The following is a 26,145-nucleotide window of genomic DNA, read 5'->3' on the forward strand; positions in this document are numbered from 1 at the left end:
CAGAGATATCATCAAAGCCTGCAAGAACTGAAATGTCATGATAGTTCTAGTACATTGTGAAATTGAAAGACATCCCCAAGATAACAAAGTTGAACATTAGTAACGCTACTTTTTAAAGGAAGATTTCTTTCAAGAGGAGCCTCTCGGCATTCAACCTAGAGGTGTTCTTTCAGTCTGTACTGAGATTTTCTCTGGAACTTAATTTTCTTCATCTATAGTACGTCAGGTTTGAACTCATCATCTTAAGGGTCCTTTTCCATTTCCCTTTACCTACCAGAAGTGGGAACATCAAAAAAATTTTTAAAAAGTAAAAAAATAAATAATTTAAAATTTTTTTTAAATGGGAACATCAAATCACAGAGATCTTAAGTAACTTGCCTCAGTTTCCATGAACACAAAAATCTGATTGCTGTCTCTTTGGTCTAGTACATAAAAAGCATTTCTGACATTGTTAGACCCAACATCAATCAAAAACAGATAAGAAAATTAGTAGTAAGTGTAAAGAAAAGTACTTACTGGTATAAAAACATTCTAGCGAATAGTTAAAGCAGAGACAATTCCTTTCTTTCTCCATGATAATATATCTAATTGTACATGTAAAACAATCATTGGATCACCATAATTCATACAAAGGTCTCTCTCACAGGCATCATTTCGAGATTTTGGTTTTCTTCCCGGATATTACATCATTGCCAGTCAGTGAATCACGGATTTTTAGGTATTCAACTTATAACAATGAAGTATAAAGCAGGGTTTCTCATTTTTAGCACTACTGGCATTTGGCAGCAGATAATTCATTGTTGTGGGTGTTGTTCTGTGCATTATAGGAAGTTTAGAAGCATCTCAAACTCTATCTACTAGATGCCTTCCCCCTAGCTTGTGATAATCAAAAATGTGTTCAGACATTGTCAAATGTCCCCTGGGGAGCAAAATCACACCCAGTTGAGAGCTACTGATATAAAATAACATTCCTAAAATCAGTGTAACTCTTCAGAGAGTCACTTCTTCAGAATCCCATAGTTGGCACAAAGCTGACCAGGGCATCGCCCAGCACAGGGCGCTTCTGTTCCATATACCCAAGGGTGCTCTTCCCTCAGTAAGATCTACTTATTACTTTAATGAACCACTTGGCATAGAGCTGACTATATATAATAATTTTGAACATCTTCACAGCTATGCAGGCCCTCGTCGTAGAAACACCCTCTGTGGGACCTCTGAGGACCACTTGAAGACCCACATTTCCTGTCATTGTGAAAGACCTCACAGCGTATCTGTACCACTCCTGATGCTGTTTGACTTCTAACTGGTCATGACAACAAATGCTTGATATAAAGTAGTGAGATAGTGTCCATTATCCCCTTCCCAGGTTCTTCAGTGACGCTGGGACTCTAAGAAGTCGTGAGGTCAAGGCAGTAAAAACTCCAGTCTGTAAGACGTAGAGTGTGGAAAGGCAGTGGTGTTAATAACCTGGCCTGGGCGTAAGGTCAACATGCCCCTAATGACCTAGAACTCCCTGGCCATCTGCACCTCCAGACCCGTAACCAACAGTAAAGCACTTGGCAAAAGACCTGCCCTCAGATCTCAATTATTTGAGATCAATTTGCATATGATATCAAATAATTAAATTTTATATTCACAATATTGTTCCTCTAGCAAGATATATAGAACACTGGAAGCACATACTAAATGGGTAACTTTGCCCAAGCTGAGAATTTATGACTTTCCTAGTTTAAAGCTTTCTAAATGAAACCTTGATTCCTTCAAAAGGTCTTCATTGGATTTGATAAACCCGTAAAACATGCTAGTGATATTTAATGTACCCAAGGATTTAGATCAGACTCCTCTAAGATCTTAAAACCATAATAAATAAGATAACTTAAAGGAACTAAATTAACTTAGTCAAGAAACAAAAAAAAAAAACAATAACAAAAACTTAAGGGAAATGTTTAAAAGACCATCTTATAGGAGCACCTGGGTGGCTCAGTAGGTTGAGCGTCTGTCTGACTCCTGATTTCGGCTCAGATCATGATCTCAGGGTCCTGGGATGAAGCCCCACCTAGAGCCCTGCCTCAAGCTCCACAGGGCTCTGCGCTCAGCAGAGAGCCTGCTTGGGATTCTGTCTCTTCCTCTCCCTCTGCCCCTCACTCTGCTCGCACTTTCTCTGTCTCTCTAAAATAAATAAATAAATATTTTTTTTAAAAAAGACCATCTTATAGAGGAAGAATTTAACTTATCTTGAGAGACCCCAGAGGGCAGACCAAGTCACTAAATAGTTGGAAATGATTACACAAGAAGTTTTTTCGCTGAGGGGAAGCATACCATAATATGTATAATTTCATTATATTTTTAATCCTTACCTTTTTTAAAAAATCTTTATTTTTTAATTCAAATATAGTTAACATACAGTTTTATAAGAGTTTCGGATGTACAATGTAATGATTCAACAATTCTGTACATTACACAATGCTCTACATTGTGAATTTTCTGGAATTTTCTTTTTATTTTGTTGATGGTTTCCTTCACTATGCAAAAGCTTTTATTTTGGTGTAATCCCAGTAATTTGATTTTGCTTTTGTTTCCCTTGCCAGAGGAGACATATCTTTTTTTATGTTTGAAATAAGAATGCTTTATTTTATTTTATTTTATTATGTTATGTTAGTCACCATAGAGTACATCATTAGTTTTGGATGTAGTGTTCCATGATTCATTGTTTGCATATAACACCCAGTGCTCCAGGCAGTACATGCCCTCCTTGATACCCATCACCGGGCTAACCCACCCTCCCACCCCTCTCCCCTCTAAAACCCTCAGTTTGTTTCTCAGAGTCCATAGTCTCTCATGGTTCATCTCCCCCTCTGATTTCCCCCCTTCATTTTTCCCTTCCTTCTCTTAACGTCCTCCATGCTATTCCTTATGTTCCACAAATAAGTGAAATCATATGATAATTGACTTTCTCTGCTTGACTTATTTCACTTAGCATAATCCCCTCCAGTTCCATCCATGTCGATGCAAATGGTGGGTATTCAACCTTTCTGATGGCTGAGTAATATTCCATTGTATATATGGACCACATCTTCTTTATCCATTCATCTGTTGAAGGGCATCTCGGCTGTTTCCACAGTTTGGCTATTGTGGACATTGCTGCTATGAACATTGCGGTTCATATGGCCCTTCTTTTCACTACATCTGTGTCTATGGGGTAAATACCCAGGAGTGCAATTGCTGGGTCATAGGGTAGCTCTATTTTTAATTTTTTGAGACACTTCCACACTGTTTTCCAAAGTGGCTGTACCAACGTGCATTCCCACCAACAGTGTAAGAGGGTTCCCCTTTCTCCACAACCTCTCCAACATTTGTTGTTTCTTACCTTGTCAATTTTTGCCATTCTAACTGGTGTAAGGTGGTATCTCAGTGTGGTTTTGATTTGAATTTCCCTGACGGCTAATTATGATGGACTTTTTTTCATGTGTCTGTTAACCATTTGTATGTCTTCTTTTGAGAAGTGTCTGTTCATGTCTTCTGCCCATTCATTGACTTGATTATTTGTTTTTTGGGTGTTGAGTTTGAGAAGTTCTTTATAGATCTTGGAAATCAGCGCTTTGTCTGTAGTGTCATTTGCAAATATCTTCTCCCATTCTGTGGGTTGCTTCTTTGTTTTGTTGACTACTTCCTCTGCTGTGCAGAAGCTTTTTATCTTGATGAAGTCCCAAAAGTTCATTTTCCTTTGTGTTTCCCTTGCCTTTGGGGAAGTGTCTTGAAAGAAGCTGCTGTGGCCGATGTCGAAGAAGTTACTGCCTATGTTCTCCAGTAGGATTTTGATGGATTCTTATCTCACATTGAGGTCTTTCATCCATTTTGAGTTTAACTTTGTGTATGGTGTAAGAGAATGGTCAAGTTTCATTCTTCTGTATATAGCTGTCCAATTTTCCCAGCATCATTTATTGAAGACACTGTCTTTTTTCCATTGCATATTTTTTCCTGCTTTGTCGAAGATTATTTGACCATAGAGTTGAGGGTCCATGTCTGGGTTCTCTATTCTGTTCCATTGGTCCGTATGTCTGTTTTTGTGCCAGTACCAGGCTGTCTTGGTGATCACAGCTTTGTAATATAGCTTGAAATCAGGCAACATGATGTCCCCAGCTATGTTTTTCTTTTTCAACATTTCCTTGGTGATTCGGGGTCTTTTCTGATTCCATACAAATTTTAGGATTGTTTGTTCCAGCACTTTGAAAAATGCCATTGGAATTTTGATCAGGATGACATTGAAGGTGTAGATTGCTCTGGGCAGCACAGACATTTTAACAATGTTTATTCTTCCAATCCATGAGCATGGAATGTTTTTCCATCTTTTTGTGTCTTCTTCAATTTCTTTCATGAGTGTTCTGTAGTTTCTATAGTATAGATCTTTACCTCTTTGGTTAGGTTTATTCCAAGCTATCTTGTGGTTTTTGGTGCTATTATAAATGGAATTGATTCTCTAATTTCTCTTTCTAAGATTACATTGTTAGTGTATAAGAAAGCAACTGATTTCTGTGCATCGATTTTGTATCCTGCCACATTACTAAATTGCTGTATGAGTTCTAGTAATTTGGGAGTGGAGGCTTTTGGGTTTTCCACATAAAGTATCATGTCATCTGCAAAGAGAGAGAGTTTGACTTCTTCTTTGCCAATTTGAATACATTTTATTTCTTTTTGTTGTCTGATTGCTGTTGCCAGGACTTCTAGTACTATGTTGAACAATAGTGGCGAGAGTGGGCATCCTTGACGTGTTCCTGATCTTAAGGGAAAGGCTCTCAGCTTTTCCCCATTGAGAATGATATTCACTGTGGGTTTTCCATAGGTGGATTTTATGAAATTGAGGAATGTTCCCTCTATCCCTATACTCTGAAGGGTTTTAATCAGGAAAGAATGCTGTATTTTGTCAAATGCCTTTTCTGCATCAAATGAGAGGACGATATGGTTCTTCTCTCTCAGAGGAGACATATGTTAAAAAAATGTTTCTACAGCTGATGTCAAAGAGATTACTGCCTATGTTTTCTTCTAGGAATTTTATGGTTTCAGAAATCACATTTAATGGGTCTTTAACCCATTTTGTGGTTATTTTGTGTATGGTGTAAGAAAGTGGTCCAGTTTCATTCTTTTGCATGTAGCTGTCCAGTTTTCCCAACACCATTTGTTGAAAAGGCTTCGTTTTTCCCACTGCATATTCTTGCCTCCTTTGTAGTTCCAGACACATTTTAAGATTGTTCTAGTTCTCTGAAAAATGCTATTGATCTTTTGATAGGGGTTGCATTAAATCTGGGAATTGCTTTGGGTAATATTGACATTTTGACAAGATTTATTCTTCCAATCCATGAGCATGGAATATCTTTTTATTTGTTTGTGTCATCTTTAATTTCTTTCATCAGTGTTTTATAGTTTTCAAAGTACAGGCCTTTTACTTCCTTGGTTAAGTTTATTCCTAGGTATCTTACTGTTTTTGGTGCAATTGTAAATGGGATTGTTTAATTTCTCTTTCTGATGCTTCATCATTAGTATATAGAAATGCAACAGATTTCTATATACTTATTTTGTATCCTGCCACTTCACTTAATTCATTTATTATCAGTTCTGGTAGTCTTTTGATGGAGTCTTTAGGGTTTTCTCTATAGAATCATATCATCTGGATCTTTACCTTTTTTCTGTTTCATTTTCACTTTTTTGATTGATACTAATTGAACTTGTATATTTTTGGGGTATTATATTTCTTTTACAAAGTGCCCCTATTCATGTCCTTCACTCACTCATTTTTTCTGTCAGGAACCCATCATTTTCTTACTGACTTGTAAGAGCAGCTAAGCCAGTTCCTTCCTCACATTTGGGACTCATTTGTCTGAGCTTCTCAGGACATGAGATCGTCAGTTTTCTCTCTTTATCTACCTGGCCTTTTGAGGCAACGTTTTCATTCCAGCCTCTGTCCAGTGCATGAGCTGCCTTGCAAAAATGGAGAGCAGAGTTACTTGTTTCAAAACTCCTTTTGATGGGTGTCTTCAGTGGTTCTTGGTAGGACCCTGCAAGAAAAACATTTAGCTTTTGTTTTTCAAAATAAGATAATCACTTTGGTTGGTGGTTGACCACTGTGTCTTTCACAATAGAATGTGAAGACATAGGCCCTCATCTCTCCAAAATCCTGGCAGAGGTGGGTAAAAGAGGGAGGGTCAGCACAGGGCCTTATCCAGAACACCAGGGTCATAAGTGAGCACTGCCTCAGTGGCCTCTGTAGGAAATGCCAAGATTAAAGACCTGACTCCCACTGCAACAGCAGCAGAAATGCTTTATCTCTGCACAGAAAGAACATATTTGCACATTTGAAGAATAGATACAAACAGTTCCAGAGTTTAAGATGATGGAGCAATGGTGTCTAGTTTGCCCAGGCTATGATCATCCTGCCAGGAAATCATTGTGGGATGCTTGCTTTCCTAATCATTTTGCCTCTCCCTCTTCCTTTTATAGAAAGATGCTGTAAGGATAGTTTGAGATGGCATCAGTGAAATACTTTCTAAGTTAAAGTAATAAAAGAGTCAATGTTATTCTCATCATTATTATTCATATCTCTCCTCTTCTCAAGATTGAGAAAGCCCTTTACCAGACTTTTAACTGCACAGAAAACCCTGTCATGTCATCCTCTAAAACTAAGTATCTTATATGTTCATATCACTTGTTCATCAGAGGGGCCAAGGGACCATTGAAAAATCTTATATAATTATAATCTTTACAAAAGGACCCACATACCACTGTGATTCTCAGAAATGCATCTAAAATACAACATACTGTCTTTTGTTTTTGTTTCATTTCCCAACCCACCCCACCCCCACCCCCACATCACCACCTTGGAAATTTCTTATTCAAAGGAAGAAGAAAAGGAAAGCACTTGATGAATGTGATACTAGATAGTTTTACAAGACAAAGATTCTCTCTGGAATATCTGTTTCATTAACAATTTTTAAACAGCCTGTGGAATTTCTACTACCTCACCTAGAATCAGAGTCTCTTTCTCAGGTGTTATCTTCAGCATGGATCCAGAAGCTTCTGGGAGGTAAGTGGTTGAAAGCTCTTCCCCAAAGGAGCAGGCTGCCAGAACCCTGGTTTGGCTTTGCTGCCCTCTGGTGGTAACTGGGCTACTGGCGATGGGAACCTCAGCAGACAACCTCTTCACAAAGTTGCTCTTGAAGCTAGAATATGTAGTCTTAACTTCATCAAATGTCTATTTAACAAGAAAAAAAAGCTGTAATTTATAGTGGCCTCAATGATGTAAAAGTAGGTATTCCTTAAAGGAGAACTATAAACAACTCACCTAGTACAAAACAAATTATAAATCAGATTTTTAGTTTTTGTGACCTGAGAGAATGTTATTTTATATATATAAATATGTGTATATGTGTATGTGTGTATGTGTGTGTACTTAGAGCCTCTGTTCAAGGGTCTCAAGACATATAAAGGCAGCTTAGAGAGTAATTATGTTTACAGTTATTACAATTACATATCAATATAAAATATGAAGTTGAAATAACTCTATATATTGAACAGACAAAATGTTTATACAAAATCACAAAATTGCAAATCTGGAAATAAACAGCAATTTTCTAGTCCAACCTTTTCATTTCACAGATGAGCTAACTGAGGTCTAAGTTGCTCAACATTCATCTCATTCCCTCTGAGAAACCCCAGGATTGGTATTTACAGATCCTATAATGGTGACCCAGGTCATGTATCTACATGAAATTAAAATGCAAATGACAAATTGGAAATATATTATATTTTTAATAAGATGTCAGGCATGTTAGATTAATATCTTTGTGTAAAGGACTCAGAAAAATTTAGACAAATTTTCAAACCAAATAGAAAAAAATAGGGCATAGGACCCAAAAAGACAATTCACAAAAGAGATATATAAATACCCCAAAATATTCAACCTCACTAATAATCAAAGAAATGCTAATTTAAAACAGTAACAAGATGCTAGCAGTGATTTTTTTTAAATGACAAGCCCCAGGGTTGAAGGTTCTAGAAACAAACACTGACATACATTGCTGGTGGAGCATAAATTAGTATTTGGAAAAGACAATTTGGCAACATGTGTCAAAAGCCTTCAAGTATGTGTATAACCTCTACTGACCCAGAAACGTCACAGCTAAGAATTTAAGGGAGAAATTAAAAAATATGAGCAAAGATGAACAAAACCAAAATATTTTGAGTGCTTACCACAATATGAACCCATATGCTAAATGTTTACACACATTCATATTTAATCTTCAGAAACACCTGTGAAGCGGATCTGTTATTTATTCCCACTTTACCAATGAAGAAACCGAGGTTTAGAGGTTAAGTGAATTGCTTAAGACCACAGAGTGAGTCCGTTGGAGATGCCATACCCTAATCTCATCTGTCTGACTCCACAGTCCACACTCAGCAGAGAACACGGGGGTGTTACTGCAGTATATATGTTTATAGGGGGAAAAGATGGGAAGGACTCAATATTTACCAGTGGAGAACTGAGTAGATAGACTATGTGACATCCTTAAAAGGCAATACTCTGTACATTTGTACATACTCTGAAACTTTGTACATTGCTTATGGGGATGTAAAGTGGTACTGCTGTGGAAAACAGTCAGCAATTCCTCAGAAAATTAAGCCTAGAATTACTGTATGATTGAACAATGTCACTGCTAGGTATAGACCCAAGGGAAATGAAAACAGGTACTCAAACTCAAACGCAGGTACATGCATGTTCATGGTAGTATTATTCACAATAGCCAGAAGGTAGAGATAACACAAATGACCATCAGCAAAGAAATGGACAAGCCAATTGTGTTTATGTATGTACATATACATATGTTATACATAATATAATTATTTATTTATTCATAAATGACATCTCAGCTAAGAAAAATGATCAAGAAATTTCACACCAACAATCTTACACTGTCTCAGCAGGTGCATGTTTCTCTGGCTCATCTCCTGTCACATCCTCCATACTGTCTCCTCACCTGGGTGCTCTTCCCCAATTCTCTGCCAGGGTAACTTCTAGCCCACCTTCACAGCTGGGATCAGCCATCACGTCAGGAAGGTGTCTCTGACCTTCCCTTCCTCCCCGTTCCAAACTGGGTTAGGCAGTCCGTGATATCCAAATAATTGCAATGGTTAATTCTATGTGTCAACTTGACTGGACTAAGGGCTGCCCAGAGAGCTGGTAAAACATTGTTTCTGGGTGTGGCTGGGAGGGTGTTTCTAGTGGAGATGAGCATTTGATTCAGTAGGCTGAGTGAAGAGATCCACCCTCACCACTGTGGGTGGGCTTCATCAAATCCACTGGGGGCCCAAATGGCACAAAAAGGCAAAGGAAGGGCAAATTTTCTCTCTTCCTGAACTAGGACATCCATTTTCTCCTGCCCTCATACATCAGAGCTCCTGGTTTGTCAGACCTTCGTACTCCTTGATTTACACCAGCTGCTCCCCAAGTCTCAGGACTTTGGACTCAGATTGAATTAAACCACCAGCTTTCCTGTTCTCCAGCTTATAGCTTGCAGACTGTGGGACTTTTCAGCCTCCATAACCTCATGAGCCTCATGTATATATATTTACTTATATTCTATTGTTTTCTTTCCTCTAGAGAATCCTAATGCAAGAATGATTATTTTTCATTGCACGTGAGAGAGAGCTGATATGCAGTGAAAACGACTGGCAGTATTAGATACTCACCACCAAAATATGAATCAATAGCATAATGAGATGACTTTTTTTTAAGCATTACAATTTTAGGTCTCATTACGGGAAAAACAATGTCCAAAACAAGAGCAAGGGAAACCCAGTTGTCTCTGTGCTGGTCAGAACCCATCTGGAGAACTGTGTCCAGGCTTGGACCTGTCCTGTAAGGTGAGCCAGCCAGGATTCTAAACCTGAGTTCATTTAGAGGAAAGGGACTGCAGTGATTCGAGGTCAGGGAACACAGCAATGGAGCAAGACATGAATGGAGTGAGGGCACCGAGGGTATTTAATCTAGAGGAAATAAGACCCATAAGGAACTGTCTTCAAATATTTAAAGGAAGCCAATGTATGAAACAAAGAAATATTTACTTTGTATTGCTCTCTATGGCAAGACTGGGCGCTTCAAGCCCAAGCGCTTGGAGCAGCAAGGTCAGAGAATTTAAGTCCAGGTGTCATATAAAGTTTGACTTTTTTAGTAATTCAGCCAGAGAGCACCCAAGTAATACTATCATAGTTAAGAGGTGATACAATGGGTTTTGTGTACACTTTTGTTCTTTACCAGAAATTATGTGTACAAGAAGAGACTTTTCTATTGTATCCATTCTTACCAGGCTCCAAGAGAGTGAGAATGACATGGTTTATCAGTCTCTGACAGGTCGTACATGGCTAAGCTGTGGGTTCAGCTCATCTACCCCCAAGAGCACACACCACAGACGCAGGGCCCAGAAGCTGAGCTGTAGCTTCCTGAGCACATCCTCTAAAGTGCTAAAGATCTAATCCTGAAGGGAAAGGTCACACCCACAGTTTTTCAGATCCTTCCATGAACTTTTTCCTAGCATCTTCTGTAATCACACCACGACCCCAAAATTCAGGCCAAATAGAATGAAGCACCTTCATTTGAAACTTGCTGTGTGTCTTAGGGAAGAGGCTAAGGTGACCCAAGGACTGCAGCCCTCAATTTCCCGTCCATTCATACCCCTGAAATTTTCAACAGTGAAGTTAGGCCTCCTATAAGAGGCGACAGCTGCAGGAAAAACAAAGACAAAAAAAAAAAGGAGAAAAAGAAGAAGAAATAACTAGATGATGCACCCAAGGAGAGGTGGGTTTGGGGGATTTCCTTGTTTGTTTTTGCTTTCTTGGTAGAATTGTCTAATTTAATTGTTAAATTCCTGATTTATTATAGAGTTCAGTTTTTTTTTCTGTCTACAGGTTGCAGCCCATTAAATCATTGTCATGGGTCAGAACCAGGCTGTTTTAAAACTACCATAGGCGTATCAACAGTCAAGGGGGAAGTATTGTTTAATGAAACTTCTCAGTTATGTATGTCTGCGTACTGAGTTAAATTGTAAAGTGCATTTCTTACTGGGGGTCATGATCAAAAATTTGAAAAACACTGGACTATAGTTTGCTTTACCATAGAGGAGGGTTTTTTTAAGCCTTCATTGTGTTTGATCTGTTTATTTTTGCTATATTCACCTGGCACTGCCTTAATTAGATGAAGTCAGCACAAGCAGCCCCTTCACATATTTCTCTGCCGTTTCCACTGTAAATTCCTAGAACTCATGTAGCAAGTTTAATGCGTACGTATAACATTCAATTCCTTCAGGCTATATACATCGTATTAATAGACCACATTTAATCTACCCTCTGAACTATTCCTCAGTGGTGTTTACCCACTCCCCTACATTTAACCAGTTACTGGGAGGGCTCAATCCACAGCTCGTGCCCTACAAGGGCACCATCTTCTGGTGAAATATTTTGTCAGGAGAATGTTAAAGAACTATCAAAAAAGTCCTGATTTTTCTAGCAAAGATTGCAATGGGCATCATAAATACACTGATATTCTTTAGCACTCTTTATTTTATCCAGGAGTTTCACTCCTTTCCCCATCTGAGAAGGGTCTTTCTATTCCTTAGCAGGGAAAGAAGCTAGTCTGTCCTTCTTGGTTTTCCGTTAAACTGAGCCAGTGTCAAGTTTCAGCTCCTCCTCAAATTCCAGCCTGCTGAGACTTCCCTCTAGAATCATCCAAAATGGAGCCTCTTACAGCGTACCCTTTAAGATGTTCAGGGTCGAAAGCAAAGGTATTTGCAGTTTTACTGTCTATGGTTCTATGCACAGTAATGCTATTTCTTCTACAACTAAAATTCCTAAAACCTAAAATCAACAGCTTTTATACCTTTGAAGTGAAAGATGCAAAAGGAAGAACAGTTTCTCTGGAAAAGTTTAAAGGCAAAGTAAGTTGCATCTTCTGATTTTTTTTTTCTATTGTTTGTTCATGTTCTCTGTTTAATGGACTCAATTTTTCATTGTTAAAGGGTCGTAAGTTATAATTTAGTCTTCAAAGTAATGTTATTAGTGTATCTCGCCATCAGAGTTCTCATAGTGTATCTGCTTCTAATTGACAAACTCTGACTGTCCTGTCTTCAGAGACGTGCTGAATTAATACTTTAAGTTGTTTAGGAAATTCTTAGTTAGTAATGGGAATATGGAGACATTAAGAAATACTAATTCCATAATCTAGCAACATTAAAAAGCACTTATCGATGTTCTTATCATCTTTTATTTAAAAACAAACTGTTGTATGTGATGCTTTTTTTTAATGGTGGTGATCTTTCAGAGTCTTAATTCATGCGTCCAGGTTATGATTTTCAGTAAAATTGGGTAGGTCTAAAAATATGAAATAACTATCTGCTTCAAAATGGTTTAGGATTTTAACTACTTGCAGAATTCTTTTTTAATCTTTTCTTTGCTTCACTTTCCGGTTGGATTTTTTTTTCTTTTTCCGGGAGGTTGCGCTAGTTGTAAACGTGGCTAGTGACTGCCAACTCACAGACAGAAATTACTTAGCACTGCAGGAACTGCACAAAGAGTTTGGACCATTTCACTTCAGCGTCTTGGCCTTTCCATGCAATCAGTTCGGAGAATCGGAGCCCCGCCCAAGCAAGGAAGTAGTATCTTTTGCAAGAAATAACTACGGAGTGACATTCCCCATCTTCCACAAGATTAAGATTCTAGGATCTGAAGCAGACCCTGCATTTAGATTTCTTGTTGGTAAATATCTACCTTGCCTCGCCAATTTAATGTTTTTAATTGCTTTTCATGTTTAAAACAAAGAGACCAGGACCATAGTCTTCTATTTCATTTGAAATGTCTTAGTGGGAAAGCTTGATAAAACTATCAAAGAGCCAGAATCTCATCTCTTGTAATTTTCTAGAAGTTATGCTTCCCTGAAATCAATGTTTTAACTTCTTGAATGGCAAAATGAGTCTACTCCAATGTATTTTATTCCTTGTGATCATTTTCCTGAAGAATTTACTTGAAGTGTGGTCACAGCTATCTTCACAAAATAGCTTCACAAAATAGCTCTTGGGGAAATGTCCCTCTCCATTACTAAAGCTATCCATGTCTCATGAATATTGCTAGGCATTATCAGTTAGACATATCTTTGTGGTTAATTTTATGTTGCCTTACTTGTCAGAGATATTATCTTCAAGGATGAATAATATCTTGGTTTACCAGGCTTTTGCTAAAATTCAAAACAGAATATAAGGATTTTTTTGGAGGAGGGTGATATTAGGCTATTTCTAAAATTAGGCTAGCTACAGAAATCTGTTTAAAGATTTTCCAGGAGGGCACGCCTGGATGGTTCAGTCAGTTAAGCGGCTGCCTTCGGCTCAGGTCATGATCCCAGGATCCTGGGATCGAGCCCCTGCGCCAAGCTCCCTGCTCAGCGAGAGCCTTTTCCCTCTCCCTCTGCCTGCCGCTCTGCCTACTTGTGCTCTCTCTCTCTCTGTCTTTCTGTCGGATAAATAAAATCTTTAAAAAAAATAAAATATTTTCCAGGGCTGGTTAGCATAACTGTAGTGAGATATAGTGACTAAGGGCATAGGTTTTAGCTCCAGTCTCTGGCTTCAAACCCCTGCTCTGTTGCTTTTGCTGTGTGGCTTCAGGTACGTGACTTAACTCCTCTGTGCCTTCCTCATTTGTGAAATGAGACTATCAATAGTACCTACTTCCTAAGATTGTTTGGAGGATTAAATGTATTAATAGTAAAAGTAAAGTATTTATACGCTGCTTACACCATGCCAAACACTATTCTAAAAGATATTCAGCTAATGTCCTCTCATCTGACTTATGCAGATGATATCCTCAGTCCTATTTTCAAAGATAATTTGAGTTTGGATAAAACTATGGCCCTCAGTCAGACAATCAAGCTTCCAGTCCAGTAAGTCGGCTAATGATGTTCTATAAAATTTAAGTGTGAAATCGGAATCTTTTAAAAACATTATATTTAGTTTCTAGGGAAAATTAATATAATGCTTAATACCCTGCATAGCAACCAGAGGGATGTATTCATTCCTTTTATTTCCAGGATACACTGAGGAAAGAAAAGCCAGAGCACATGTCCTTGTAATCATTTTCAATTCTAGCAGCCAAGTATATGGGCATCATAGCTCCTAAGTTCTTCCCCTTTGTCACTAAAAAAAGCTCCTGAAACTCCACCTACCCCATGTAATCAAAAAAAGTCACAGTGATTTAAGGTGGCACTGAAGTTAGGTGAAGCTCCAGAGACAAAGACTCTGAGATCAGGGCACCTGGCTGGCTCAGTCGTTAAGATGCCTGCCTTCGGCTCAGGTCATGATCCCAGGGTCCTGGGATCGAGCCCCGCATCGGGCTCCCTGCTCGGCGGGAAGCCTGCTTCCCCCTCTCCCACTCCCTCTGCTTGTGTTCCCTCTCTCACTGTGTCTCTGTCAAATAAATAAAATCTTTTAAAAACGGGGGGGGGGGCAACTTTTCAAAATGATTTTAAGATGGCTTTAATGTAGTAGTATGATGCTCACACTGAGTCACTGATGTTTGCTCTAATCAGAAATATTTTTCTCTAATAATGAAATAAATTTAACTGCTTGGCATGGTGCACAAAGTAAAACACATTTAAGTAATCAGGCTACCTTTTATTTCTTATTTTTAACCTGTGCTCTCTCGTTGGCTCTTTTTCTCAGCACAAAGCAAAGTATTGCACACCTTAAATCTCTAGGCAGTGTGTTCCTTCTACCTACTTAATCACTATTTCTGAAAGAATAGTTAACACTTGTTATCTGTTTCCCTGTCTCAGTTCCCTTCTTAGATCACTGCGTCTGGCTTCCTGCCAGGATCTCCTGAACCTCACAGGTTACCAGTGACATTGCCACTCTGGCCCCCTCTTTCTTCCTTTCAGGTTCCTCCTTTCCATCAACCCTTAACTCGCTGATCCTCAGGATCCTGCCACAATCCACTGGTGCTCTTCTTATTCTATCCCCTTTCCTTGAGGGAGTTCTCTCTCTCCTCAGCTCCAAAGCCATATATTCAGCGGCCTCCTCTGACTGGATGTCCCACTTACACCTGAATCCCCTCCTATACAAAAACGAATTTGTCATCATCCTCCTAAAATCTGTTTGCTTGTCCACAGGAGTAGGAAGGTCTGTGTATCAGTCCTGGTTCTACCGCTCACTAGCCATGAGACCTCGAGTCTAGGACTCCATTTTTCTCATCTGCAAAATGGGGTTAATAATAATACCCACCTCACAGGGTTGCTGTAAAGATTAAATGAAAGGATCCATTTAGAGCAATGAGTACAGATTACTAGGTACATAGTAGACAAGTTATTTATATTTTTTTCTCATGTTAGTCAATAATGCACATCAATTCTGGATAGTGTAAGTGGAAAAAAATCTACATTTCTTACATAAATTAAGATGTATCAAAAGGACAGCATAATTTCTCAAAGTAATATGATTTAACATTATATGTTAACTGAAATTAAATAAACACTTAAAAAATATGATAAAGAATTCCTTTCCATTTTTGTCTACGTAACATGTAACAATATTAAAACCATAGATAACATTTAATATGAAAAGAATTCCATACATGCCATTACCAAGGACCATTAGAACATCATTTTATCTTTTAAAATGTTAGGAAACAAAGTTTTGAGTGAGAAGGTAAATTTTTTGTTATTTAGATCAAAGATCCAAAATAAACCCTTTGTTTCGTGATTCCCGATCAGTAGAATCATCAGTGAAGTCACCAAATATACAGAAATATGGTTACTCAAAGCTTGAGTTTTGCTTTGTTTGGGTGTTTTGTTTTTTGTTTTGTTTTTGACATTCCTAGAATTTGATTCTAAAGTTGTCACTTACACAGATACTAATAGAAATGACTATCTTAGCAAAAGAATAAAATTACGCTCATGAAAATATATTCTGGTATTTTAGATTCTTCAAAGAAGGAACCGAGGTGGAATTTCTGGAAGTATCTGGTCAACCCTGAGGGCCAAGTTGTGAAGTCCTGGAGGCCAGAGGAACCCATTGAAGTCATCAGGCCTGAGATAGCAGCTCTGATTAGACAAATGATCATAAGAAAGAAAGAGGACCTGTGAACATGGCAGTGAGTCATTCAGATGCAGTAGTCGGAATATAGACATGTCCGGTGGGACGTGGGGGCAGGGGAGGGTGTCTCATCTTAAAGACTCTGACAATTAAATGTGGCCCTGAAGGATGGGGTGTTTTGTTTTTAGGATACGTTGCCAGTGAGTGGTAATGAATGTCCCCAGGTCAGAGATGTTACCTAAAGCAAAAATAAAGAGTAGCTAAAGAATCAAAATACAATATATTAAATATTTCATCTGACCACACTAAGTAATTCAGAATACAGAGTCACCAATGTGCTTCAATATCCTGTTGTTCACCTTGACATTTTCCAGGATTGTACTTGATGGAAATGCCAACACACTAGACCACTGTTTGAATTCAAGACACTGTATGTGACTGAAATTTCGGGAGTAACTAACTATAAATGGCTATTTTTATGTAATAAAATACAAAATAAACATTGAAAAATGTGAAATAGAGAGTTTCAAATCCCTATATACTTCTGTTTCATGTACAGGATTTTGTTTCTTTAGGTGTTTTTGGTTTTGTTTTTTTTTAAGTACAGGTTCATAGTATGTTTTATTATATCTGCCCAAATAGTCACTGATAAATGACACTATCCTAACATTTGAAAAAGCCTTCATCACTTTCAGTATTTCTCTATTATTTTCCAGAAGCAACTCAAATTTTATAAATAGAATATTAGTAGTTGAAATACAGTCTTTATTTCTGAATGAAAATCCTAAGTGTAAGAAAAAGGGAGTGTTTGGTGATTTAGCTCAAGTCTTGATATATTAATTTTGGTTGCTCATATAGTCAGGCTAGACGAGCCATGTGGAAAGAATTCCATGCCACACCATTCTGATAGCTGAAATAGTAAGAATCAACTCAGACTCATCAAAGGTCTGAATGTAAACGGGGGCGGTTTGCAGTCACACCAGCCTTAAACATCAGCAGTCACTGAACCCTTCGATAGAGTCACAACATGCTTTTTCTCCCGAAGTCATAACCTTTATGTTTTGTCAGTCTTGTAATTACTGGCTAACAAAGCAGCCTGCCAAGTTGGTGAAGGCTAATTATTGCCCCATGAAATAGATATTCATTTCATGAAGTCAAGAGGAAGACTAGGGCAAAAGAAAAACAAAGGGAGGGGCGCCTGGGTGGCTCAGATGGTTAAGCGTCTGCCTTCAGCTCAGGTCATGATCCCAGGGTCCTGGGATCGAGTCCCACATCAGGCTCCCCGCTCAGCGGGGAGCCTGCTTCTCCCTCTGACCCTCTCCCCTCTCATGCTGTTTCTCTCTCGCTCGCTCTCTAAAAAATAAATAAAATCTTTAAAAAAGAAAAAAAAAGGGAAGAGGCAATCCTGTAAAATTTGGCTAAGAAGGAAGACCCAATCTCAAAAGCCATGAGTTGGCTCCCAAATTCTGACCTGATTAATGCAAGTGAGGATGGTTCTATATGGTGAAATCAGTAATGCCACCTCATATGTAGTTCTGTGTAAGTGTTTAAAGTTCTTGGACAAAGCAGAAAAATTTCCCCGAACACCTTCTCTTTCAAAGTGTGTGTCCAACCACCCAGAGTTGGGGGTACAGTTTCTATTAGAGGTCAAGAAGATTTACAAGGATAGCTTCAAGAATGGCAGGTTACTGTGTCAGCAAACCTGCTTGTACCCCTCACCAGCCATATGACTTTGGGCAAGTCACTTGACTACTTTTAGATTTGCTCACCCATAAATTGAGGTCGGACTGAACAAAGAGCCCCTTCCAGCTCTATGAGTCAAGGACCATGCTTAGCAAGGTGTCTTCAGTGATCAGGAACAGAATCAGTACCTATCTGAATTGTTTTTGAATAGAAGCCCCCGCACAAGCCTTTCTGTCCTTTGCAATTTTGCCCCAAGAGCATAGAAGCAGTTTGAATTCTGAGCCTCTAAGCAAACTTTTGTTCAGGGCAAACTCTCCAAGTGTTGCTCCCAGAGCACTCTTGCCATATACCCCCACTTAGGACAAGTGCCGCAGGACTGCTACAGAGTTTTATGTGCTCACATTAGGGGCATGAGCGGAAGTGTATACGGCAGCCCTACACAGGCTATGCAGACTCCGCACTGTCAGTTGGTGATGGAGCTGCACTGTCCTGGTGAATGCAGTTGAGATGTCCCTCCTGCCCAAAGTCACTAGTCCTCCAAAGCCATATAAAGTGGGTTCTCGGTTATAGATCTCCAATCCTGGTCGCTTTATTCAACCTACAGTCTCCACTATGGTCAGTGCTTGATTCTCTCCCCTTGGCCTTTGGGTATGCAGGGAAGGCAGCTGGGGATTGGAAAGTGTGTGTCCAAGATTCTGTAACAACTAGGCTCTCTGTGCTAAAAGAGGGTATGGAGCCATTTGCTGATGTCCTGCTGCCCGTAACTCCAATGTCTTATGTGAATTCCACCAGGTATGCACATACAGAGGAAAAAATTGTAGCTTTCTTGAATTGAACATATCTTCCCTGTCTTGGCATCCAAAAGCCTGAGACATGGACTGCTGTGTCAGCTGAGGAGTATGACAGAAAGTAGCTGGTATCACATCGGAGGGCATTCAGTTGCCCTTATGATGAAGGGACAAAATCAAATGCACTTCAGTGTGGTAATTCATTGGCTTGAAGTTTGGTTTATCCAGAACGTGGGAAGGAGTCCTTCATTCTAACTCCTAATCTTCATCTCATGGCACATATAGCCATAGTGTTGGAGACTGGAATAAATATGAATTTGCCTGAGATACACCCTGAGAGTCAGACTTCATTTTTGAAAATGCTTGATAATTATAGCGTATCCATAATATGCATATGATTCCTAGTAATTATGGTATATATGGCATCTACCCAGAGGTGGCTGATAAATAACCATCACCTCTCTGGAGGAGGGGTCCCACTTTGCAGCACTTGCCAATTTCCATGGTATAAATGCTCCCACATGGCCAACTTCCATCTACCAATGGTTTAATAACTGGCATGCCGAATTTCGGAAAATTTAACAATCAGTTCTCACAAACCACTATAAGTGGGCTCCGGGACACCAAAATTCTTAAAAATCAGACTTGATTAGGTTACCATAAGGATCCCCAAAGAGAAAAATCTAGAGTGAAAACTTACTGTATATTATTTATTTTTATTATAAATACACTGTTTAGGTAGGTTATATGAAAATGTGGATGTACAGTTACTGAAATATGCTAACAATATGCTATATAATCACAGTAAAATATAATGACTTAACTGGATTGTCTATAGGTAACCTCAAGTAGGAAAATACTAGAGTAAAAAGAAAAAGAAAGAAATGTAGACAAAGCCTCAGAAGAAAAACAAAAACTGTTTTTTGTGTGTTTCAACACACTGTTTCAGAAGGTGACCTTAACAAGCTTAAAAGTCTTCAGTGGTCCCTGTATAAAATACTATGTTCATTCATAGTGTTTCTTTGAAAGAAAAATGGTATGTCTGCGTGTAAACAATATGGGGACACTTGGTCCATGTTTATTCCTTACCTGGATTTCATCTTTCCCATGGAATAATAAAATTCTAATTTAACTGTCACACCTAGAAACTAACACACCACACTGTTCCCCACTCTTCTCTTCCTTCCTCTTGCTGATCTGTTAACACTTGGGGGGGAATGAATGAAGAGTAGCTTTGAAGTCCCAAGTGTGGATCTCTCTCTTTCCCTCTTACTCCTATGGAAACACTGATCTTAATTTCTCTTTATTGCATTCCATTCTTTCCCTCCTTTCTCATCATCTCAATAATATGGAAAGGAAGAACAGCTTTAAATATGTATTGTTTATTGAGTATAAATGTTGGCATTTTATGTCTTGTTCTTTAATTTAAAAAAATTAAAATACAAAGGCCAAGGCTTCTAAATTAAGTAGGTTTTATTTTTATCAACATGTCAGAGACTTTCCATAAAAAATAACACATTGAAATTTAACCTTTTAAGAAAAAAACAAGATGAAAGCAATATCTACACGGAAGGGATCCTTAAACAAAAAATGCTGGAAATAGAATGATAATGGGCAACAGTGAAAAGAGAATGAGACATGAAAGTAGCAAAATGCATAAAGAACCCAATTATAGGCATCTATCTCCCATGGTTTAAATGTTTAAACTTAAATAAGGTAAGAATAAAAATTGTTATATCAATAATTTATAGTTCAGTACAGTAGACGGTAATATATTTCTCACATCTCACTTAGAATATAACTAATGGACCACACCACCAAAGTCAGTTCCATGAACCTGCTGCAAATGTCCACATGAGGACATGTATGTCACTGTATGTCTGGGACCCAGCACATACCTGACACTGTTGCATGGACCAAAATGGCCTCCAAAGGAATCAGAATACATTTAAAAGCATATTGTACGGTCAATTCTTCCCACTTCACAAGCTAAATCTCATGCTGTCCTCCAAATATTTTATGAGTCTGTGACTTCACAGAAAATGAAGTGAATAATTGAGGCAAATCCTCCAAATGATTCAACCCCATCCCCACCCCCAAAAGTTCCAATTTTCTTGATATTGCAAGTGAAAATGTTTGAGTTGACTGTCTCATCTTAAAAGTTACCTCAATTCTCCTTTCAGCTGGTACATACACATGGTTATAGAGACCTGCTCTAATCTCATATTAAGAAACTGATTAGAGAGAATACTAAAGATTTAGTTGAAAACTTAGAGAAACATTTTAAGCTTTCCATTTCACATTGTCATTGTATCCTAAATTTTATATTAAAAATAAATACATAATTTCACAAATACTTTCATACTGTGTACCCAGGCCTCCAAAAACATTAGCTGGGAAATTTTTTAAGAATTAATTGTATTGGTTTCTTCACCATTTATAAAGCTGTGTATTGTATTATTACTGAGTAACGGAATAGCAATTACAAGTATTACGGTAACTAGTGCCCTGGTTCATAGCAAAAAATAAACACATGCATGCACACACACACACTAATTACAGAACTAATTATATGCTGATGTCCATTGTATATGCAATAAGATAGCAGTTGTATGTTAGCTGATGCCATTCATACATTCAACCAGCTAACAATACACTGCCAACCCATCACACACAGGTAACTAGTGCAGCTTGTTAATGAGAAGAATTTATCCAGAAGCAAGTGGCAGGGTAGTTGTGGCTGCCAAATTGACCCAAAGCAGCCAGCTAACAATACACTGCCTACCTGACTCAGGTCACTGCAGCTTGTGATGGCTCGTGACGTCACTGAAGCTACATTTGCAATGTGAAACAGTGGCAGAACTGTAATCTTAATAGTCACATAAAAGAAAACTTTAAACAAAACTTGTTCCTCCAAAACTGTCATAAAATATAAAAACATTATTTTTAAATCTCCTCAAAAACTTAAAAAGGAAAACTTTCAGAATACTTGCACTTAGCTATTTTAAAGTAAATGCTTGGATATCAAAATATGGTATCACGGTATATGCGAATTAACAAAAGTTATACTTAACTGTAGCTTTTCCAATTACTTCTATTTACTGATCCAAAGACCAGTTGTCTGTATTAGACAGCAAAATATTTAGGAGTAGTCATGGCAATACATAAGCTGGGCAAAAAACAAAACTGCTGCTATTTTGGAGGGGAAAAATCAATATTAAAGTATTTAGGGAATTTAAGGACTTAAAATTGTCATTCATTGTCTCCCACTATAAATAACATTAGTCATTGCATTCTGAAAGGGCCATTCTGTGTTTATTGTGTCACCACTGAAATATTGAAAAATTTAAAGAAGATTAAGAAAAAATATTGATGGGTTTGAAAATGGAATCCATGAGTAAAGTTTAAAGGAATAAGAACAATTTCGAGAGAGAGGGCAAGGTGAAGGGTGATTATGAGAGATTTAAAGCATATGAGGGCTGTTTATGTGGGAAAAAGAAGAAAAAGTCATCTAGATTTGTTTTCTGTTTACACTGATTACAAGAGTAGCTCTGGCCTTTGGCTTCAGATTTTCAAGGAGAAAAAGTACTACATTGGATCAACTTCAAACTGCTAACCGGAAGGACAGACCATCGATTATGCCACTTCTCCTATTGTCCACAAGATGGCACCATTTCCATTTCTTTTTTGGGGGGTGGGGCAAGCTTTTAAATGTAACAGTGGCAAATGCAACCAGCCACTGTTAAAATAAAATTCTAACAGCCAGCTAGCAATGCACTGCCTACCTGACACATCCATGCTTCATCCTTTTCTGTTGAGGCCAAAACTAGAAAGCACCAGTGATATACAAATTATTACCATTGTCAGGGATCTTCAATTTCTTACAGAAATGGGGGGGGTGAGGGGAGTGTTTAGTTAGACTCTGTAGTTAGTGATATCTTAAGAGATTGATTTTTTTAATTTTCATATCCTCATACCAGGCCATACTTCCAACAAATACCTTCTTTAGGAAGAATTATTTTGTTCAAGATCAGAATTAAGAGAACTAAAGCAAGCACCAGACGCTCACCCTGGGAGAACCTGGACTTCTCTTCTGCTTCAGGTCTTTGGCGAGCACCCGCATGACATTCTCCTTCGAAAATATAAAAAACATATGGAGAGAAAAACTATTTTTATTTTTATTTTTTTAAGATTTTTAAAATTTATTTATTTGACAGAAAGAGACACATCGAGAGAGGGAACACAAGCAGGGGGAGGGGCAGAGGGAGAAGCAGACTCCCCGCCGAGCAGGGAGCCCGATGCGGGGCTCGATTCCAGGACCCTGGGATCATGACCTGAACCAAAGGCAGCCGCTTAACGACTGAGCCACCCAGGCGCCCCGAGAAAAACTATTTTTAAAAATCATAATGTTACGTGGAATGTTTCTAGGTCCTCAGCTTGTCCAACTGCATTTACTCTTTTTCTTTAGCAAGCAGGCACCTCCAGAATACAACTAAATTGCACATCTCAAAATGCAGCATCAGGGTTTAGAGTTTTGTGCTACATCTTGGTCCTAGCGCCTTCGACGAGAAACCCCTGGGAAACAAAAGGACGTCACTCACCCACATCATCTCTTCTTCTGTCCGGACCCTCCTCCGGGCGGTGCGCTCCAGTTTCCACTCCATCTCCGGAGGACTTCCCGCTACCTGGAGATTGGCCTCCCCTCGATCGGCTCTGGTTTTCCCCTCAGGTCTAAGCCGATCTTGACGCCTAATCGTCAAACCTCTAGAGTCTCACCCCGCCCCCCCCACCATCATTTTTCACCCTTAACTTCCATTTCCCCCATTCCTGCCACTGCTCCTGGACGGCATTCCCCAGGGTACTGTTTAAAAAGCCGGCGGGGCGGCATCCGGAGCGGGAATCCCCCTGTCCCTCTTCTCATTGGCCAGCGCTGCGGTGACGTCAGAGACCGGGAGGGATTCCCCCCCAGCGCGCCCGGCCGCCCGCCTCCACCTCCCGGCCGACCTCCCTGCCCCGCCGCCGCCTGCTCTTTGTCCGCGGAGGCGCGCACAGAAGCGCCAAGCTTTGCCGCGAGCAGTGGCGGGCCGGATCTGGGCCAGGCGCCGAGGGCTGTCACACCAGCAAGAGATGAGAGGGTTGGCGGGCGAAGAAGCGGGTTCTGTGAGTTCACGTTTTTTCCATTTTCAAGGCGGGGAGGGGGGAGAAGCTTCGTTATAACGGGGCCTTCTCTCCACTGGTAATGTTCACCGTTTGTGTAAACCACTGATTTTAGACGTGTTCCCCCAATGTGTTCATCAGCTCTTGCTCCATTTTTCAAATAGGCAGGAAAACGTGGCCAGATTTCTGTGCTAATGAGAAGGGGGAGCGATCACATTGATTCAGTAAGTTCTTCTCCGCTGTAGCCATTTGAAAGTGGTCAGGTTCTCTCGCTTGAGCTTCCGAGCTATCTTCCCCAACAAGAGGTTAGTGAGCGAGATGAAAGAGTCAGTGAGCGCTGGTGACAGGGAGCACCTCAGGAGGAGTGCAGAGCCAGCAGGAAAGCTGAGCAGACTGGGGGCTAAGTCATAAAGGAGAGGATGATATTGGGGGTTAAGGGAGGGAGTTAAAGGGAAATGACAAGGAGCCAGATGGGCTGTTCAGCCTTAGCAGCCCCACCTGAGCTGCCACGGGAGGCCGGCTGTGCCATATGGCAGGAGGGCAAACTCTCTGGGAAACCTCTGAAAGACTGGCAACCAGCTTTTCCCTCCCAGTAACCTCCTCCCTCCCTTCCCCCATTTGACACTGGATTGTTTTTGCTTTAATGCAACATGTGGGTTTGGGCATTTTCCTGGTGAAAGAATTCGTAGACATCAGATACTCAAAAGGGTCAATGATTTAAAAAAAAAAAAAAAACTAACTAACTAAACTCACTCTCCTGTTTCCTTCTTACTGAAAGCAAAGAAAATTGACATCAAGGCTGAGACCCAATCTTGAACCAGTTTTCCATCTGCAGTGATAAAGGTTAGGGAAAATGCTGCACAGGGTAACAATCAAATGAGATTTATCAAAATGCTTGATAGCCAAAAAACCCATGGATTGAAAGATCTGTAAGTTTTGGGGCGCCTGGGTGGCTCAGTCGTTAAGCGTCTGCCTTCGGCTCAGGTCATGATCCCAGGCTTCTCCCTCTCCCACTCCCCCTGCTTGTGTTCCCTCTCTTGCTGTCTTTCTCTGTCAGATAAATAAATAAAATCTTTAAGAAAGAAAAATCTGTAAGTTTCACCCACAAGAATTTTACCTTCCTTGTAGTGCATTCAATTTCCAATAAATCCTTTCAGCAAACAATGAGGCTAAATAAAGTGAAATAGTGGCTGAGAGTCAAATGTATTGTTAATTTAAAGATCAATTTTGCAAATGCCAGCTAAAATTAGCAGCATATTGGAAATAATATGGAAGACTTTTTGTTCTACTTCTAAGTATCATTTTACATGTGCCATTTATGAGAATGGGCACAAACACAGAAGTAATAAAAACCAATTCAATTAATGAACTTGGAAACCCATGTAAACTGTGATTTTAGAATTCATCTCCCTACAAGTACTAAGAATAGGTGAAATACTCTTTTCGAATTTAATTATCTGTAATACACTCATAAATTCCGTTTTAGCTGCTAATTCCATAGCATATCACACCGCCTCCAAATGCCTTTTTTCCCCTAGGTTAAAACAGAAAAGTAAAAGCCAACTATTGTCTTTTTAAAAGTTATTGTGCATTTAAATATCCATATTGAAATTTAACAGGAATGAAGGAAATAGAAAAATCACCATTGGCAAACGGTTGCAGTCAAGGATCATGAATAGTAAAACTGGTGTACATATGATGAGGGTGTTTGCCTCCTATGATCCAATACAAAAAGGAAAATCACAACTTTTCATTGGACAAACCTGGCAGCCACCACCTCAACCAAGTAATAAATTAACCTCACCATTAATGACATACTGACATCCTGTGCCTCCTGATATGATGCACTGGGAAGGGCACAACATAAATTCTGTGATATCTTTGCCAAAAAACCAAACAAAAAACTGCATAACCTGAATTTAATAATGAGAAAGTGCTAAACAAACCAAATTAAAGGACATTCACAAAAATAAATGGCCAGTAGTACTCTTCAAAAGTGTCATCATGACAAAGAAAAACAGAGAAACTATCACAGATCAGAAGTATCTATCTAAACATGACAAATGCATTGTGAGATCCTGGATTGAATCCTGGACCAGGGTGGGGGAAAAGGAGATTTGTTGGATAATTGTAGATACTTGAATATTATCTATAGATTAGTTAACAGAGTAGTAGTAATGAGGGGGTATAGCTCAGGGGTAGAACATTTGACTGCAGAGTAGTAGTAATGCTTATTTCATACTTATAATCATTGTGCTATAGTTGTATTCAATGTTAACATCTCGGGAAGCTGTATGAAGGACATAATGGAATTATTTGTACCATTTTTGTAACATTTTTCTAAGTCAAATTATGTCAAAATAAAACTTAAAAATGAAAAACATATATTAACTAAATATCAT

General features: G+C 39.0%; 2 protein-coding genes across 5 annotated transcripts in view; one reads left to right on the forward strand and one right to left on the reverse strand.

The window, feature by feature from the left end:
• Positions 1 to 23,250, reverse strand: part of CDC20B (cell division cycle 20B) — a 41,700-nt gene extending 18,450 nt beyond the window's left edge. The window contains exons 1-4 of the mRNA XM_021702120.1: positions 23,188 to 23,250; positions 22,656 to 22,718; positions 7,015 to 7,243; positions 5,920 to 6,050 (exon numbers count right to left, since the gene is read on the reverse strand). Of these exons, the coding sequence (XP_021557795.1) occupies positions 5,920 to 6,050; positions 7,015 to 7,243; positions 22,656 to 22,718; positions 23,188 to 23,250 (486 nt within the window). The remainder of the gene's footprint in view (positions 1 to 5,919; positions 6,051 to 7,014; positions 7,244 to 22,655; positions 22,719 to 23,187) is intronic.
• Positions 11,774 to 16,630, forward strand: GPX8 (glutathione peroxidase 8 (putative)). 4 transcript variants are annotated; one of them, XM_021701914.1, is made up of 3 exons: positions 11,774 to 11,978; positions 12,534 to 12,795; positions 16,002 to 16,630. In XM_021701914.1, exons 1-3 carry the CDS (start codon positions 11,775 to 11,777, stop codon positions 16,163 to 16,165), a joined length of 630 nt encoding a protein of 209 aa, XP_021557589.1. In that variant the 5' UTR covers position 11,774; the 3' UTR covers positions 16,166 to 16,630. The 4 variants fall into 4 exon arrangements, with proteins under 4 accessions (XP_021557589.1, XP_044772730.1, XP_044772731.1 ...); XM_044916795.1 differs by having other exon boundaries at positions 11,775 to 11,825; XM_044916796.1 differs by having other exon boundaries at positions 11,775 to 11,825; positions 12,660 to 12,795.
• Positions 23,251 to 26,145: the final 2,895 nt, after the last annotated feature.

Source organism: Neomonachus schauinslandi, chromosome 7 (assembly GCF_002201575.2).
Source record: "Neomonachus schauinslandi chromosome 7, ASM220157v2, whole genome shotgun sequence".
Classification (NCBI taxonomy): Eukaryota; Metazoa; Chordata; class Mammalia; order Carnivora; family Phocidae; genus Neomonachus; species Neomonachus schauinslandi.

Excerpts from the sequence above, each read along its gene's own strand:
- GPX8 (XM_021701914.1), top strand. The coding sequence starts at position 11,775 with ATGGAGCCTCTTACAGCGTACCCTTTAAGATGTTCAGGGTCGAAAGCA. Across the intron at positions 11,979-12,533 it reads TGGAAAAGTTTAAAGGCAAA|GTTGCGCTAGTTGTAAACGT; the intron begins GTAAGTTGCATC and ends TTTTTCCGGGAG. Across the intron at positions 12,796-16,001 it reads TGCATTTAGATTTCTTGTTG|ATTCTTCAAAGAAGGAACCG; the intron begins GTAAATATCTAC and ends CTGGTATTTTAG.